Source organism: Polyodon spathula, chromosome 16 (assembly GCF_017654505.1).
Source record: "Polyodon spathula isolate WHYD16114869_AA chromosome 16, ASM1765450v1, whole genome shotgun sequence".
Lineage (NCBI taxonomy): Eukaryota > Metazoa > Chordata > Actinopteri > Acipenseriformes > Polyodontidae > Polyodon > Polyodon spathula.
Genome location: NC_054549.1, coordinates 31,484,320 through 31,500,155, shown reverse-complemented (window position 1 = coordinate 31,500,155; position 15,836 = coordinate 31,484,320). Strand labels below are relative to the sequence as shown.

The 15,836-nt window shown below is 34.6% G+C and overlaps 2 protein-coding genes across 2 annotated transcripts; one reads left to right on the top strand and one right to left on the bottom strand.

The window, feature by feature from the left end:
• The first annotated feature begins 96 nt into the window (after positions 1–96).
• Positions 97–2,588, top strand: LOC121328501 (probable G-protein coupled receptor 173). The gene is made up of 2 exons (XM_041273185.1): positions 97–503; positions 748–2,588. The coding sequence occupies exon 2, from the start codon at positions 1,124–1,126 to the stop codon at positions 2,237–2,239; it is 1,116 nt and encodes a 371-aa protein (XP_041129119.1). The 5' UTR covers positions 97–503; positions 748–1,123; the 3' UTR covers positions 2,240–2,588.
• Positions 2,589–6,501: 3,913 nt separating this feature from the next.
• On the bottom strand, positions 6,502–8,865 carry LOC121329378 (toxin MIT1-like). The gene is made up of 3 exons (XM_041274957.1): positions 8,583–8,865; positions 7,462–7,587; positions 6,502–6,701 (listed from the first exon to the last, which is right to left on the bottom strand). The coding sequence occupies exons 1-3, from the start codon at positions 8,652–8,654 to the stop codon at positions 6,558–6,560; spliced, it is 342 nt and encodes a 113-aa protein (XP_041130891.1). The 5' UTR covers positions 8,655–8,865; the 3' UTR covers positions 6,502–6,557.
• Between the last annotated feature and the right edge of the window lie 6,971 nt (positions 8,866–15,836).

The following is a 15,836-nucleotide window of genomic DNA, read 5'->3' as shown; positions in this document are numbered from 1 at the left end:
AATTCTTTTTTTTTTTTTTTTTTTTTTTTTTAGAAATACATTGTGTATTGTAAATACATTATATACATTTTTTTTTTCTTTTTTTGTTTTGCGGGGTATCATGGATTTCAAATTCAAACTCATCTGTACAGCCCACTGCACATACACGGCTGCTCGACTGTGTAAAATTAGAACTGTAGCTTTAAAAATGTAGTTGCGTGATAATCTCGAGGTGGTGTCTGTGCGATCACGCTGAAACGAATGCATTAAAGCTTAACAAAAGATGAACGCTTTGTTTGCATTTTGTAAGGTCCAGTGGTTTCCCGGCGACATGCATTAAAAGTAGAAAAAAGCTTCAGATCTTAAAGTCGCTGAGAGTTAGTTCAATTGTGTCTCTATCTGTATCATATTTGATGCTGTCTCTTCTATCTTCGCGCAGCCTCAATCTTACCTAGAAGTCCTCCTATACATTGCAAGGGCCAGTCACCGGAAGTTGAGCTGTGTGACAGCTGCAAAAATAAAAGGTACATGTAAACATTTTTTTCTTTTTTCTTTTTTTTACTCTTCCTGGCGTGTTTGACACTGTATAACTACTGTCTAATGTTACTTTAAAGATGCAGCACGCGTTGGCTTATGCTCTACAGAGCTATGCCCTCTTGCTTCTGAGCAATTTATTTCACAGGACTGAGTGAATGAAAATGCGAGGCAGAAAATAAACAAAATGTTGTGGTTTTTTGTTGTTGATTTTTTTTTTTTTTTTTTTGCAAGAGTAACGGACAATAGAAGCGCGTGAGGACTGCCAGTATTTTAAAACGAGGTACGGCGTGGTCAACCAATTTCAATTTTTCCATGGACTTAATTTCATAATGGAGAAGACTGAAAAGACGTATGCAATGTTCATTTGGGGTTTTGTGCGAGGAAGATAAGGGGGGCAGTTCTTTTGTGAGCTGTATTTGTAACAATGCGTTGGACTCCGGTTTGTAATGGAAGAGAACCTAAATATTATGGAGAATATTAATGTTTAGACAGCCTCAACAAAGACGAAACATGTTACATAGACTGGCTATACATTTGATTAAAACGGCGTTCTTGTTATAACTGGGATGATACAGGCTGTGCGATTAATAATTGTTTGGCTGCATAGATGGCGAACGCAAGTGAGGTTGGAGAAAGGAACACTTCGCTTCAAAATTATGCCTTTACATCTTCTGCTGTGAAGCTGGCATCCCTCGGGTTGATTATCTGTATTAGTCTGGCAGGGAATCTGGTTCTTTGTTTCCTCATAGTAAGAGACCGAAGCTTGCATCGGGCTCCTTACTACTTTCTCCTGGATCTCTGTCTGGCTGATATAATAAGGTCTTTTGTATGCTTTCCTTTTGTGATGATATCCATCAACAGTGGTTCAAGCTGGAGCTATAGCATAATTAGCTGCAAGATCATAGCATTTGTGGCTGTTCTTTTCTGTTTCCACGCTGCATTTATGCACTTTTGCATCAGTGTAACCAGATACATGGCTATTGCACATCATAGGTTTTATTCCAAAAGGATGACTCTCTGGACTTGTGTGGCTGTCATCTGTATGGTTTGGACCCTCTCTGTAGCAATGGCATTCCCTCCTGTGTTTGATGTGGGCACTTACAAATTTATCCGGGAGGAAGAGCAGTGCATTTTCGAGCATCGCTATGTTAAAGCCAACGACACCCTGGGGTTCATGCTGATGCTGGCAGTCATAATAGGTACCACGCACGTGGTCTATCTTAAAATGCTCTTCTTTGTTTATGACCATCGTAAAATGAAACCTGCTCAGTTAATTCCTGCAATAAGCCAAAACTGGACCTTCCACGGTCCGGGGGCCACTGGGCAAGCAGCTGCCAACTGGATAGCGGGTTTCGGACGAGGTCCGACACCGCCAACATTGGTGGGCATCAGACAGGCTACCCACAATCAAAACAAGAGGCTTTTGGTCCTGGAGGAATTCAAGATGGAAAAAAGAATCGGCAGGATGTTCTATATGATTACCCTTATTTTCCTACTGCTTTGGTCTCCATATATCATAGCCTGCTACCTTAGAGTGTTTGTTAAAACGAATAGCATACCACAGGTCTATCTCACAGCCGCTGTGTGGATGACATTTGCACAGGCAGGTATTAATCCCATTCTGTGTTTTATACTTAACAAAGAGTTAAGACTTTGTTTCAGAACCCATTTCCCCTGCTGTCTGAGCGTACAAACAACAATGGAGCCATATTATGTTATATAACTCCTTTTTTTTTCTTCTCACATTACATGAACGACCAGTCAGTGGGATGCAAGAGATATATATCTTTGGGGCAACTAGACTTTACAGTAAATGTTGCCATTGACAGGTAGACAAAGGGCAAAGTCTTATTAGAATTTTTTTTTAAAGAACATTTGTTTTACAATTAATTATCAGTTTGCGAAAATATTATAAAAAGTGGACTCCTAACACAACATGTTTTCCACTTACTGCATACTGTTGACAAGGTTATTTATTGTATAGATGTAAATGTTGTACAGTTAGTTTAACTTGTACTATCTTTCTTATTATTAGCTTTTATTGATGTATTATCTTTGGTAAGATTTCTTAGCATTCTTTGTGTGGGCAAGTTATTAAACAAAAAATCAGATTCATGTTTTACATTGATGTTTTAAAACGGAAACATTTAAATTGTTTTTTTTTTCATAAATGTGTTGAATGCTTCCTTTGATATTCCTTTCAAAATTACACAGTCATTTGGGGTTTTTTAGATACAAAAAATGACTGCACAACTTGCCTCAGAACTGTGGAAAGGTGTATGTTTGCAATGTTTTGACAATTAAAGGAATAAAATTAAGAAAATGCTTGCTTAATAATGTAGGAAAGACCACGGATAAAGCCTGAGAAAACATATCCATTGCACAGTAAATGTGGTTTGATTTGTATTGAAATGCCAATTCACGTAATTACTATTATTCATATATTCAAGCAAATATGTCTCATGATTATGTTCAGTTGTGTAGTAAAATACTATTCCTAAAATTCCTCAGTGCTTTTACCTGATTCTTCCATCATGCCTATAATAATATAAAAAAGGGTTCAGCTGTACACACCCAAACACTTCCCCTAATGAGCCTGCTTTTCACTTATGTACTAAACTACCTGGAGCGAGAATATGGTCTTTAAAATATTATCTTCAAACTTTTTAAAGGTGAATTTGTCTTCTTTTTTTCCTCCAGTTGGAGTTTTGGACAACATCAACATGATCTGTGCAACACAGCAGAGTGCTTTTGTTACTGGTTAATGTTCAATTTTTTTTTTTTTTTTTTTTTTTTTAAGTAAACACACTGCCATCTGTTGGTTAAAGTGGAACTTCACCTGCTAATGCTACCTGACGTAATGCACTTTTTAGACATGCTGCTCAGACATGCTTATTATAGTCAGGGCATTTTCACTCTAACTTTGGACTCCCAGCAGTTGGACAGTAAATGCAAATTTTGAAACAACTTCCCAACTCCCCTTAGCAGGTTTGATGCAAAGTGTTCATGTAACTCGATTGAAGCTGACAGTCAAATGCATTTAAAACAGAAAAAAAAAGTAATATGCTTCTGAATAATCAGGTATACAGGCAAAGCAATCATAATTTAAAAACAAACCCAACTAGCATCCTTTCAAAAGAAATTACTGAAAAACATAGCCATGTACTGTACGGTATGTATCTCCTAATTGGAGTCCTGCACCTTTACTGTTGAAAGGACTCTCAGGGACCGTAAGGGCCCTTTGGAAACAAGTGAAGCTAAAGACTGTGTATTGCTTATCTCAAATTCATTTTTGTTATTTATTTACATTAAACATTAAGAGTATCTATTACTATACATGATATCATGTCACCCTTTATTGCTTGTTGTACACAACCTTACATATTTATCGCAATCTAACAATTGAGATGGAGTTTAATCTACACAAACACATCAAGGCAAGAACTTCTGTTGACTCGCATGAGCATCAAACATTACTGCTCCGTCTAGTGGTGTGTACACTTTGATTTGAAACCAGCCCCCTTATGATGAAGAGGTGGGTCAGAGCAGGTTCTTAACCTGCCACATTGGCTTTGTTTATTGTAAAAACGATTCATTTTCTACTACTTTGGGATTCAATTTAAAATGCCTCTCTAAAGGACTCAAATTTGAACCTAACATTTAAAATGAATGAGCAGGCATTTCTAATTATTGCTGACTTAGCATCGGCTTTAATTTGATGATTTAAAAGTACACTTCCATTTTATTCCTAATGGGTTGACATGGCCTACACTAGTAAACATAATTAGAGATGACAGAGATCTCTTGTAACAATGTGGGGACATGAAACCTGTGAGCCGAATATCTACGTGATGGAGCCTAATTATAGCCTGGCACTTAGTGACCTTAATAGCGCCCAACTGCTTCTGATACTCCTCCAGGGCTTGATTTGTTTTACTTAACAGGTTTTATCTGATAGAGATGCTCTTGAAAGTCTTTTAATGCTCAAAACGCGTTCATTACAGCATAAGAGCTTCCAGAACATGTTTTCTCAAAACAAGCAATATTTTTAATAGTGTCATAACAATTCCTGTTGTTGTTAGTAGCCTATGTTAAGTGTGTGTGTGTGTGTATATATATATATATATATATATATATATATATATATATATATATATATATAAGGAAGATTAATACTGTGCTAGTATTTGCCCCCCAAAAATTTATTATAATAAATTGATTCATAACAAATCTATAGCTGGTCAACAGTTCATGAATAAAGACACAGTGTTCATATTATACCACAACAAGCTACCTAATTGTGTTGTTTTCCCCAGTCATATTGGATTGTTTTATTGATTATTATATGGAATTCTCTTTTTTTTTTTTTTAATGAAAAGCCTTTCTGTTTTGAATAACTCACAGTTCAGAATTGTGGCACCACAACTCCCCACTGTGTAAAAAACAGGCTTCTACTATAGAGAAAAGCTAATTATAGCTATGAGCAAAATCCATGCAAATGATGGTCTTAAAATAAAACCTGGTGACAGTGATGGATTTTCAACAGTCCTCCTACTCAAGGTGCTCTTCATACTGTGAACCACAGTGACGTATTTTATCTTCTCAGTGTTGGATTAAACCCTTGCGATGATATGATGGACCAGTGGGATATTTTAGCCTTAATACAATCAGAAAAATGTCTTGCAAAACAACTAAGCCCATTTATCACACCCACACCTGTTAACACCACGACTTACACTAAGTTTGCAATGGAACAAAAAACGTGTGAAGTGTCATGATCACGATTCACGTAAAGATTCTGAAGGGCTGCTCTGTATGATCAGTAGAGAGATATTATTAGCTCATCATTATTGATGGACTGTTGTGGTAAAAGTATGAGGGTTAGCTTAAGTGTTCATACAATCAATCATTTCACTCTTCCCGATGTGGAATAGTTTCCTATAAAACATCTGCTTACAGTTGAATATTCCAGCACTATGTTCCAATTACCTTCAAACACCATGCAGTAATTATATCTTGCTTCAGTTCCATTTTATTTTACTGATAAAATGTAAGAACTCATTTGAATGACATCCAAGAAGGCTGCAATGGTCTTATCTACACTGTAATGTACATAATAAAGACAATCAAGGGAGAGAAAAATTATAGCAATGTAATGATACAAAAAATAACCAACATTACTTGAAAACGGGGAAACTCAAAGGGAATATTCTGCATCTAAAAAAGCAGAAACATTTTCCAAGTGGATTGTGAAACTGCACTGCAAGATGTGCATTGCTTACTGAGTATACAGATTTAGCATAATTCTTAATTCATAAATAACATCAAATTCATGAGGAATAGCAATAAAACAATACAAATGAAGCACACTACTGCTGCTACTCTGATAGAGAAAGTTACCACAACGGCATAAAAACATAAATGACAGAAAAATGCAAAACAGCATATTATAAGCTTATTTTTGCATAAAGATTTACATTTTAATTTACAATATTCTCATGTATTGTTGTATTTTTTATTTTTTTTCTCTATGTAATGCGTTTACCTGACAAATGTTCTCATTTGTGCTAATTTGGAAAGTCTAAAATGTTTCTCATAAGTTGCAGAAATCTTTGATTCCAACAGAAGTAACTGGTAGCTGAAGAGCTCAGCTCATTGGTCAGGCTTTGTCACTTGTATTCAAGTGCAGACAGCTTTTTATTAGAAGTAAGAATAAGAAAATAAAATGTATAAAAAACAGGTGTTCTTATTTGATACTTGAGACACTCAGGCGTAGAACAAGTTACACATTTATGAACACATCTGTTATATTTTATTGTATCACCTATACAGATATTTTATAGATGAAGAATTAAAAAAACAAAAAAAAAAACAAGGCATCTATCTGAATATCTGAGAAAATGACAAGTCATTTGTAAATAACAATTATAACAAATAAACAAATAAATAAATACATACATAAATAATACATACATAGTGCTGATTGAAATATATTGCCATGAACTAATTTGATGCGCAATGTTAAAAATAAAGATTTACATTTAAAAAAAGGAGTTTCCATTAAAAAAAAAATCTTGGTTTTTAAACTGTGGCAAACACTTGTATCTCCCTTCTGTAGTCCTTATGCATGCCAAATCTGGGATACAGGGACACGTGTGGTGCAGCCTCTTGCCAAAGTATGGAACCTAGAAACCAAAAAAAAGGAATATGAAACAGTATATGTAATATGCGTTCATAAATCACTTTCTACAAGGTTTAATAGAGTGGAACTTCAAAACCATGCTCGAAGCTCTAGATACAGGGTAAAACAGCAGTTTGCAAATGTTTAAGAATTAAAAGTAAATCACAGTGTTTTAAAAAGATGCAGGTAGTCTGACAATGGTCCTGGTAATTCCTTTTATACCATGTAGGTTTTCTATTTAGTTAGTTTAGTTGCTGTGTTCTCATCTGATTTTTCAAGGATTTTGCCTTGATGAGGTCTCATGCAGGTTACAACTGTTTTCAAGTCATTGTGAAGATAATTGCTGTACTATTAAAATAATTTAGATTTTAGTGTAAAAATCCCTTTGTGTCATTCAAATGCAATTACTGCAAAGCCACTGAATCTGTGTGCCAGTACAATGCATTTCTGTATGATTAGGAATGTAAAAGCACACCTAGGCCAGCATGTAAGAGATCTTGTATTTCATTTTTCTTAATTGTGCATATAATATATAATGTATAATGTTGGTCCAATTGTATATGCATTGGATAATTCAAAACTCTCTATATATTTCAATGGATCTCAGTAAAATAGTACTGTTTCTTATAGATTTCTTATGTTCCTCATACAGTACAAACATATGGTTTTCTGCCAGTGCTCATGCAGCAACTGATTGTAACCCTGTGGAAATCAACATATATAAAACATATTTAAAAAAATAAACAGTAAAACCGAATACTAACTTTGTGGCTGAGAGGATGACAATAGTCTCCCTCAGTGCCCATGGGTGCACACATTCGGAGAGTCTTTATCCACAGACTCACTGCACAGCACATCCCCCCTCCACATTGAGGGTCCCTGTCACAAGCCTAGAGTTTCACAAATACAGTACATAAGCAACACAATGAAAAACAATCTGGGTCATACAGTTTATATTACACAGACTGTCCCTCGTGTTTTAAAATGTGCAGTTTGTGTAACGAGAGGCATTATTTTTTCATCTCCTTCATTTGTGTCCTGTTATTTAAAAAAATTATATTTGCAATTACTATCTTTTCGTATCAGCTACTTTGGTTTGTGCCAAATGGTCCCAGATATGCACTATTAATCACTTACTCTTATGCTGTGGTTCTGGCGTTTAATATATTTGGTCTCTTGAAATTTGTAATTTCTTGCTATTTTTTGAGTAATGCTTGAAATCAAAAGCAACACCTTTTTACACAATAAAGCAGATGCAGAACCAGATGGTACATAGCCTTGGAAATAAATATTGAACCATCTAACGTGCATTTTCATTATTGTATGATGAAAGTTTTTATGTACCCAACTAGCATCTGAAAAACTGAGAAAGGGGTTTATATCAGTCGTTGATTTTGTTAATTTGTAAGTGATAACATATGCCTTGGAAAGCAATGGTTTCTAAAGATCACTTGTTTCCCATACAAACACAACTTTTTAAATCTATCAGTTGCTAATTTTCAGTAATGTGTGTAATCATTGTAAACTATTTGTATTTGTCAAAACAAAACACGTGTTTTACACAGTAAAAGTTTTGATACAGTTGCAATAAACAAACTACCGTACTGAAAATTGAAACTCATATTTTTGTTTTGTTTTGTTTAAAGCAATTACATTACTGTTAATAGAACAATAAATGAACATATGATTTTTTTTTTTTCTTTTTTAATGTAATTGATTTACAAAAACCCAAAACAAACGTTACTTTATGTTCTTATCAAATTTGACTAGTTTCTAAACAAATTCTCAGGGATTTAAAAAAACAAAACAAACACACACACACACACAACATCTAGCCTGGGAACGCTGTAGAAAGTTCAAATGAGAAACACTTGCAGCCACTCACCCCAGTAATAACTGCAACAAATCCATCGCTGACAAGAATGAAACCGATGAGCAGTGAGAAGATGGTCTTCATGACTAGAAATGTTTCTTTTTTCCCCCCTCCGTGTTGAAATCAGTTGTGAAGGTATGTTGGTGTAAGTGAGAATGGCCTCTAAGTTCTATCTCAGAATGCGGAATTGTCAGCCGTTATAAAGCTGGAGCTGCCATTCAACCACTCGGTGAGTCACCAGTAGCATTGAAGAAAAACATTTCCAAGGTAAACTTCAACACGCACCACACCAGGTGCCTCTGTTGACTGTAAAAGCACTTCTTAGAATACAGTAGTTTGTTTGCTTTCTTTTTGTTCTCTATGCAGTGGTTTGTTATTAGTAGCACCAACAGGAAAGCTGCTCATCTTAAAACGTCTTGTGTGTCAAGATTAAAGTCAGAGCCACTATAGAGTCAACTCGAGCATCTAAAAAGTGTGTACTCTTCCACAGAGCTAATTTTACAAATTTATGTTAAATACAGTTATACACTATTATAAATATATATATATATATATATATATATATATAGATATATATATATATCGAGATATTAATAATATATATATATTATATTCGATATATCAACCCTTTAAAAACTGAAATGTACATACATCAATGACACATAACCCTAAATGTATCCACTGAATGTAATTATATACACAGTATTACCAAACCATATGCTGGTATTCCATTTTTGACTCTGAATCAGACCTGCCTATTGGTCTGCTTTTGGATATATTTTTACATCCTTTAAAGAGAGATGTAGATATAGAAATATACCCTTTTGGACCAGTGAAATTAAGAATTTTATGATTTAATATAAATTAATAATTTGACTGCCCTTCTCAGCTTTTATCTTGGCAAATTGATTGGATTTACCTGTACAGTACCATTTATGGAGACCACGGTTTTCTGAGAACGAATAGGTTTGACCTATACAGTTAAACTTGGTGATGTCCTACCATTCGTAAGAAGAAGGTTGTTGTTTATGTGAAACCACTTCAATCATCTGTCATAACTGCTGTCCATTTGTGCAAGTACTTTGTATCCCTGTAGAAGTGTACAGGGGGTCACCCCCAGTGTGCTATGTGACAAAATGAATGGGATTTCCTCTGATTGACTGTGCACAGCAACTCGGATTCCTTGGGTAGTATGTGTCCCTGCTAACCTTTACATGCCAAGAAATCATATACCTATACTGTATGGTAACCAGAATACCTGTTATATGTACATTTGTATGTACATCCAATATGTTTGTCCATAGTTCATATCACCCCCACCCAGTCCTCGATCTATCCGAGAACCTGGCAGCAATTATGCCAGTTTATGACAACTTTGATGACGATACTGTGATATTGACAGCCCCTCAAAATTGTGTCCCCAGCATTTATGTCCGTGGTTTCATTTTTTTCACAACAGCAATAAAGTTACCATTTACAACAAATTAATGCATTCTGCATTTAATACAGTATATTACATCTGTACAATGATGTGGCATAACCTTTTTTTATTTTGTACTTACTGACAGATAGCAGCATGGATTCATGGATGTTAAGGTTGCTATCTAGATTTTCCCTGCTGGGGTTTCATAATGTAGATACGTTTCTGTAGATAAGTTCAGTACATTGTTGACTTAAATGCCAACGTTCCAGCTGAGACACTGCTGGTAGTCACAGGTTGTCTTTTGTGTCAGACATTTTGGAATTTCAAAGTTACAGTCTGCCTACTCGCATTCACATTAACCCTATCTGCCATCAGAGTAAACCAGTGCTCAAACCATGACTTTTGCACCTTTAATAGCAATAATGGCAAGAGGACATATTTTTTATTTATACTTTTTTTATTGTGCCGTATATACTCTTTACAATATAATTTATAAACACTTTTGGTTTCATTATACACATTTCGCTTCATTTTTTACCTTTGTTTTTTGCTAAGATTTATGGAGTACGGTATCTTTTTGTTTGGTTTAACGCTTGGTGGAAGTAACTGTAGCTAACAAAATAGTTCCATAAAATGTATCTGCAAAGCAGATTTATTAATTTGATGTCTCAAATGTGCAGTTTTGAAAGAAGCACATGTATTTTCAATTTCAAAAGTTGATATCTGGTACTACAGCTATGGCCAAAAGTCTTGCAATATTTAGAATTTTAGTATTGAAATGTCATTTAAAAAAAATAAAAAATAAATAAATAAAAAACTATAGGAACATAATTGAGATATTGTACTTAACATCACGTAATCAAAGGAACTGAAAAATGATAAATCGCAACAGTCTACCCAAAGCCATAATAGTGGAACAGTATTTCACGTTAGATTTCGAAATATCAAATTTTTCATTTTTTCTTTAACAAGCCCAGCTGTGTGCATTTCGCCAACATTTTGACAATCACCACGAAGCATCAGTATGCTACATCTATTGTTCTTTTGTAGCGAAATCTGTCAATTGCATTACAGAGTTGCCTTTAAATGGGATTTTCTTCCCATCAAGGTTGTTTGAATGACTTCTGACGTCAACGTGATGAATACATTTGGATAGAACTGATTAAAATAATGCCAGTGTCGCTGACTCAAAGGGACAGTTTTGATGGCCGTTAACAATGAGGTGCACACAAAGCAATTAGAAAAAGGAAATCGTGGTATGCAAGCAAGAAATACTCAGAAGCTGTATAAGCTAAAATATAAACCTTATAGTATATAACCCTATAGTAGCATATTTTAAAAGATAGCATTGTATTCATTTGTGGAGTAAACTGTTTAATTACTCAACTGTGTAAATAGTAAACCTGAAATTGTGGGGTTTATAAAGTTGTCTAGTTACAGTTTTTTACACTATTTAATTCCATTGGTCTATGATCCTCCAGCTCATCCCACCAATGTTCAAATGGATTCTGGGATTGGACTGTGCAGGCCATGGCAGGTGTGTACCTTCTGGTTTTGCAGGGAATAAATATCATTTTAGCAGCTTTTATAAATATATTTAAAAACTTTAATAAAAAAAAGGTGTTTCTGTGGCATTTTGTGTAGTACCAGTATTAAACAGTGCAATGATATCTCATCGCTTTTGTTATAAATGACAGCTGCAACTGGCACCTTTAAAACACACCAGATCAGTTGCAACAAACTGGAGAATACAAATCTGTAGTAAGTAACAACTGACTATTTTAGTACAGTACTATCTTAGTACCAATTGCATATATATATATATATATATATATATATATATATATATATATATATATATATATATATATATATATTTAAAAACTAATAATCAGCTCATCCCCAACTTTAGTCTAGTTCATAATTCATTTTTCATGTATTGGAAAATGCCAGTGAGTGGGGAAAGGAACAGGAGAACAATGCAAAAAGGAGTGAAAAAAAAACCAATATGCTGAAAATACACAAGGTTCTATTCCTATAAGTTACAAGTACATACATCACTTGGACTAAAGAATCACTGGACTAACTTAATACTTTGTTTTCTAATCTAGGGTGGAAGACAACTGATACACTGAATTTGTTGCCTTTTAGAGCATCTTAAAACTTACCTGCCACCTTATCTGGAGGAGCTTGATTCATTGCAATTGAAACACAAACCACTAGATCATCCACAGTTAGTATTTAGTTTGTTGCAATTGACCAACCTTGTCTATGCAAATATGTATCATCAAGTCAATAGCGATTGTGAATGAAGTGAATCTTGTGGGTCCTCTCATACTTTAAACAAATTTAACGGATGCTCTTACAATCCACTACAGATGTTGCGTCTCTCTAATGGTTAAGAGGGCCTTCCAACAAACCAGAGTTGACACTCCTTGAATATTGTAATTTGCAATATAAATGTTCTGAGTTCACTGTGATCTTTGATGTGCAAGTCACTTTGTTAAAGACGGGACAGAGCAATGATTCAAATCATTAAAAAAAAAAAGAAAGGTACAGTAATTCTCAGAGGTGAGAGAACAAAGACTTGAGAGGTTTACGCTGAAAAATCCAGGACACCTTTGAGTCTTTTTAAGCGGTTTGAATTTCTTTCAAAGCTCCTCCTGTTTCAGATGATCCTGTGAAGGCATGTAGCCAGAGCCCAAATGTGATATGAATAGCAGCACATATGTAGGGCAGAAAGTGGTAGAAAGTTCCCTAGGTTTTGGGGAGTTCAGTCTTCAATCAGAAGTCAGAATCAAATGTTACCAATAACTTCTTGGATAATGCAAAGGACCAAGCAGATGTTGAAAAACATTATTCTCTTGACATTTAGACTTTAAGTAGCCCTTCGCAAATAGTCTTAAAAATAAAACAGCCAGACTGCATTCTGTATGACGCAGGGACCCTCATTTTTAGGTCAGCAGCTGGATTGGAAGGAGAATATATATTCAGCAGTGGCAACAGAGTAAAAGTGTAGGGTGCAATGGGATAAATCAATTCATTTAGGATATACAAGTGTTGACCTTCAGATGGCTTACAGTGTATGCGCATTTCTCATTTGTGTTGTTTATATAATACTTATATCAAATATAAATGCCTGTCGACATACAATAAACATTATAATGCTGTTTGGTTGTAATAAATGCAGTTGACAGATTTATATTTATTTTGGATTCAAAATAAAATTCCTTCAAAAGCAATATGTTAAACAGTGCAACAATATCAATTGACTAGGCTGACTACATTTGTGTGTGAAATTTCCTTGGGGAAAATATCTATGCAACATTTGTACCTTTTATTTTTTTTTTATAAAATGGTATTGCATTGCCAAAATCATCAATCACTCAAGGCCAGCAGGCAGTCATAGAGCAGAAAATGTATCAGTGAGCTGATTTATCATTCAAAGTGACCACTGGTCTACAAAGAAAAAGTTATTTACATCACACTAGATTTATCACAATATATACTTCAGATATGCCTAAACATTACTTTACCCTAAGAGAAGCTTTGTTAGCCCTTGCAAATGGTTTATTCATAAAATTCTAGTGTATATATTGCTTTTATTTATATATATATATATATATATATATATATATATATATATATATATATATATATATATATATATATATATATATAGAGAGAGAGAGAGAGAGAGAGAGAGAGAGAGAGAGAGAGAGAGAGAGAGAGAGAGAGAGAGAGAGAGAGAGAGAGAGAGAGAGAGAGAGAGAGAGAGGACAAAATGAGGTCTAGGGAAATCTACAATTCTCCTTTGGCAATTCAGAATTCTATTTTCATCTTCTGTTTCAGAAGAAAAACAAATGCAAGAACCAAATGGTATCTGCTTTAAACTGAGCACAGGGATATTATCCAAGCTAGATTAATTTTGCACAGCTCACAGTTCTATGCCCAAATTACCTAGCATTTTGGATAACTGTTCAAAGCGCATTTTCACAAGCCCAGCTTATGTGCTAGAGATCAACATAAGTGTCAATCTTATTTTAGTAAAAACAAAGGGTGTGCTGTTGAAACTTCAAATATGCCTAAACATTACTTTACCCTAAGAGAAGCTTTGTTATCCCTTGCAAATGGTTTATTCATAAAATTCTAGTATACATTCTGCTTCCACACTTGTGGGAAGAACTGAATTCAAAGCATTTCCAGACCTACTGCTGTGACACTAATAGTATCTGTATGGATCATATGGTAAACTGCTGATCCAATTCTAACATGACATGCATCTCATTTAAAATATCAAAATATAATATACTGATATATATATATATATATATATATATATATATATATATAATATATATATATATATATATATATATAAAAAAAAAAAAAAGTGGTCCAGGATTTTAGATAGATAAAGCTGGCTCATTCTACCGAAATCTTGCAAATGTAAAGCAATGGCAAAAACAAATCATAATGAACATACAGCGAATGGATGGCGGGTAGTTTATTATAATGCTGTATAATTTAATTGGGGTAATCGTATGATTATGACTCCCATTAAATCCCTGAGATGGAATTAGGGTTAAACACTGTCATTTATTATTTTTTGTAATATATAGAGTTTACCATTGAATAAATATACTTTGTTATGTAGTAGAGCCAGCAATTCCAGTTCTGTACATAGTAGAGATGCATGTTTTATACAGTGATAATACTGCTTGCTAAATATATTGTTATCCCTGAATAGATATCCGTCTGTTCTTCAAAGAAATGCTAATTACTTTAGTGTACAAGCCATCTCACAACAGAAATGGCACCCCAGTGTGTTATGAATTTTCTAGGAATGACGAATAACAAGGGGTGGTCCATTTATTGCCCATTTAACCCAAAATCTGAATCTTTGTAGTATTCTTGAATAGATAAATCGTCTCCTTTTCAAAAATTGGCAAATGATTTTAACAAGCAACACATCTTACAAATGCACCTGCACCCCAAATATTAACTACCAATGACTGGGTGGGCTATGCTTTGAGTAGCATTGCATTGCAGAATCCAGACTAGTCTCCAAGTAATTTTTTTTTTTTTGGGGGGGTGCTGGCATGCTAGTTCACACTCTTGACATCACCACATCTGATTAGCTCAGTACCTTTGTCCTTTAATGAGCTGATATCCTTTGACCACTGATTCACTCCAATCAACTGACACTAGAGCTTTCTGAAAATATACCCTTGTATGGAGTGGAACTCCCGAGTGAAATCAGGCATATTCCTGTTCAGTCAGGCACATGAAGTGAATCTTTGCATCTTCATTATCTAATGTAATGTAGCACTTTGGGTGGTCTGGGTTGTCTGGAAATAACACCCCCCATTAAACATCAGTTGATGAATCAGTTGATGTATTGATTAACCGGTCTGTGAAGGGACTGTAAATTACTCCCTGCATTATGTCAGTCGAATGCTCTTTTTCCATTTCCCAGAATTGGCAGCTACATTTGACTACCGGGTCCAATCATCACAAAGTATCATTAAAATCCTATTTGATTACAACGTATATAGCAATACATACACTTATACAAAGCTCATACACTCAATTTTTGCTGAAATGCCATGAACGGATACTGTAAACAATACTAACTTATAAGATATGGTAAAAGGTAGCTGCCAAGCACCACTTTATTGTTTCAGTAACAATGCTTGGCAAATTAGTGAACTTAATTACTTTAAAAGATTAATTGTCTTTACAATCTTTTTTTTTTTTTTTTGCTACCACCCTACAGATGGGTAAAGGAACAGCTATTGAGGTTTGCCGTTTTTAACAGGGTGTTATTAATGGTGATGTCT

Coding starts and splice junctions, on each gene's coding strand:
- LOC121328501 (XM_041273185.1), top strand. CDS start 1,124: ATGGCGAACGCAAGTGAGGTTGGAGAAAGGAACACTTCGCTTCAAAAT.
- LOC121329378 (XM_041274957.1), bottom strand. CDS start 8,654: ATGAAGACCATCTTCTCACTGCTCATCGGTTTCATTCTTGTCAGCGAT. Junction 7,588..8,582: donor TTGTTGCAGTTATTACTGGG/GTGAGTGGCTGC, acceptor GTGAAACTCTAG/GCTTGTGACAGGGACCCTCA. Junction 6,702..7,461: donor GTCATCCTCTCAGCCACAAA/GTTAGTATTCGG, acceptor TTTGGTTTCTAG/GTTCCATACTTTGGCAAGAG.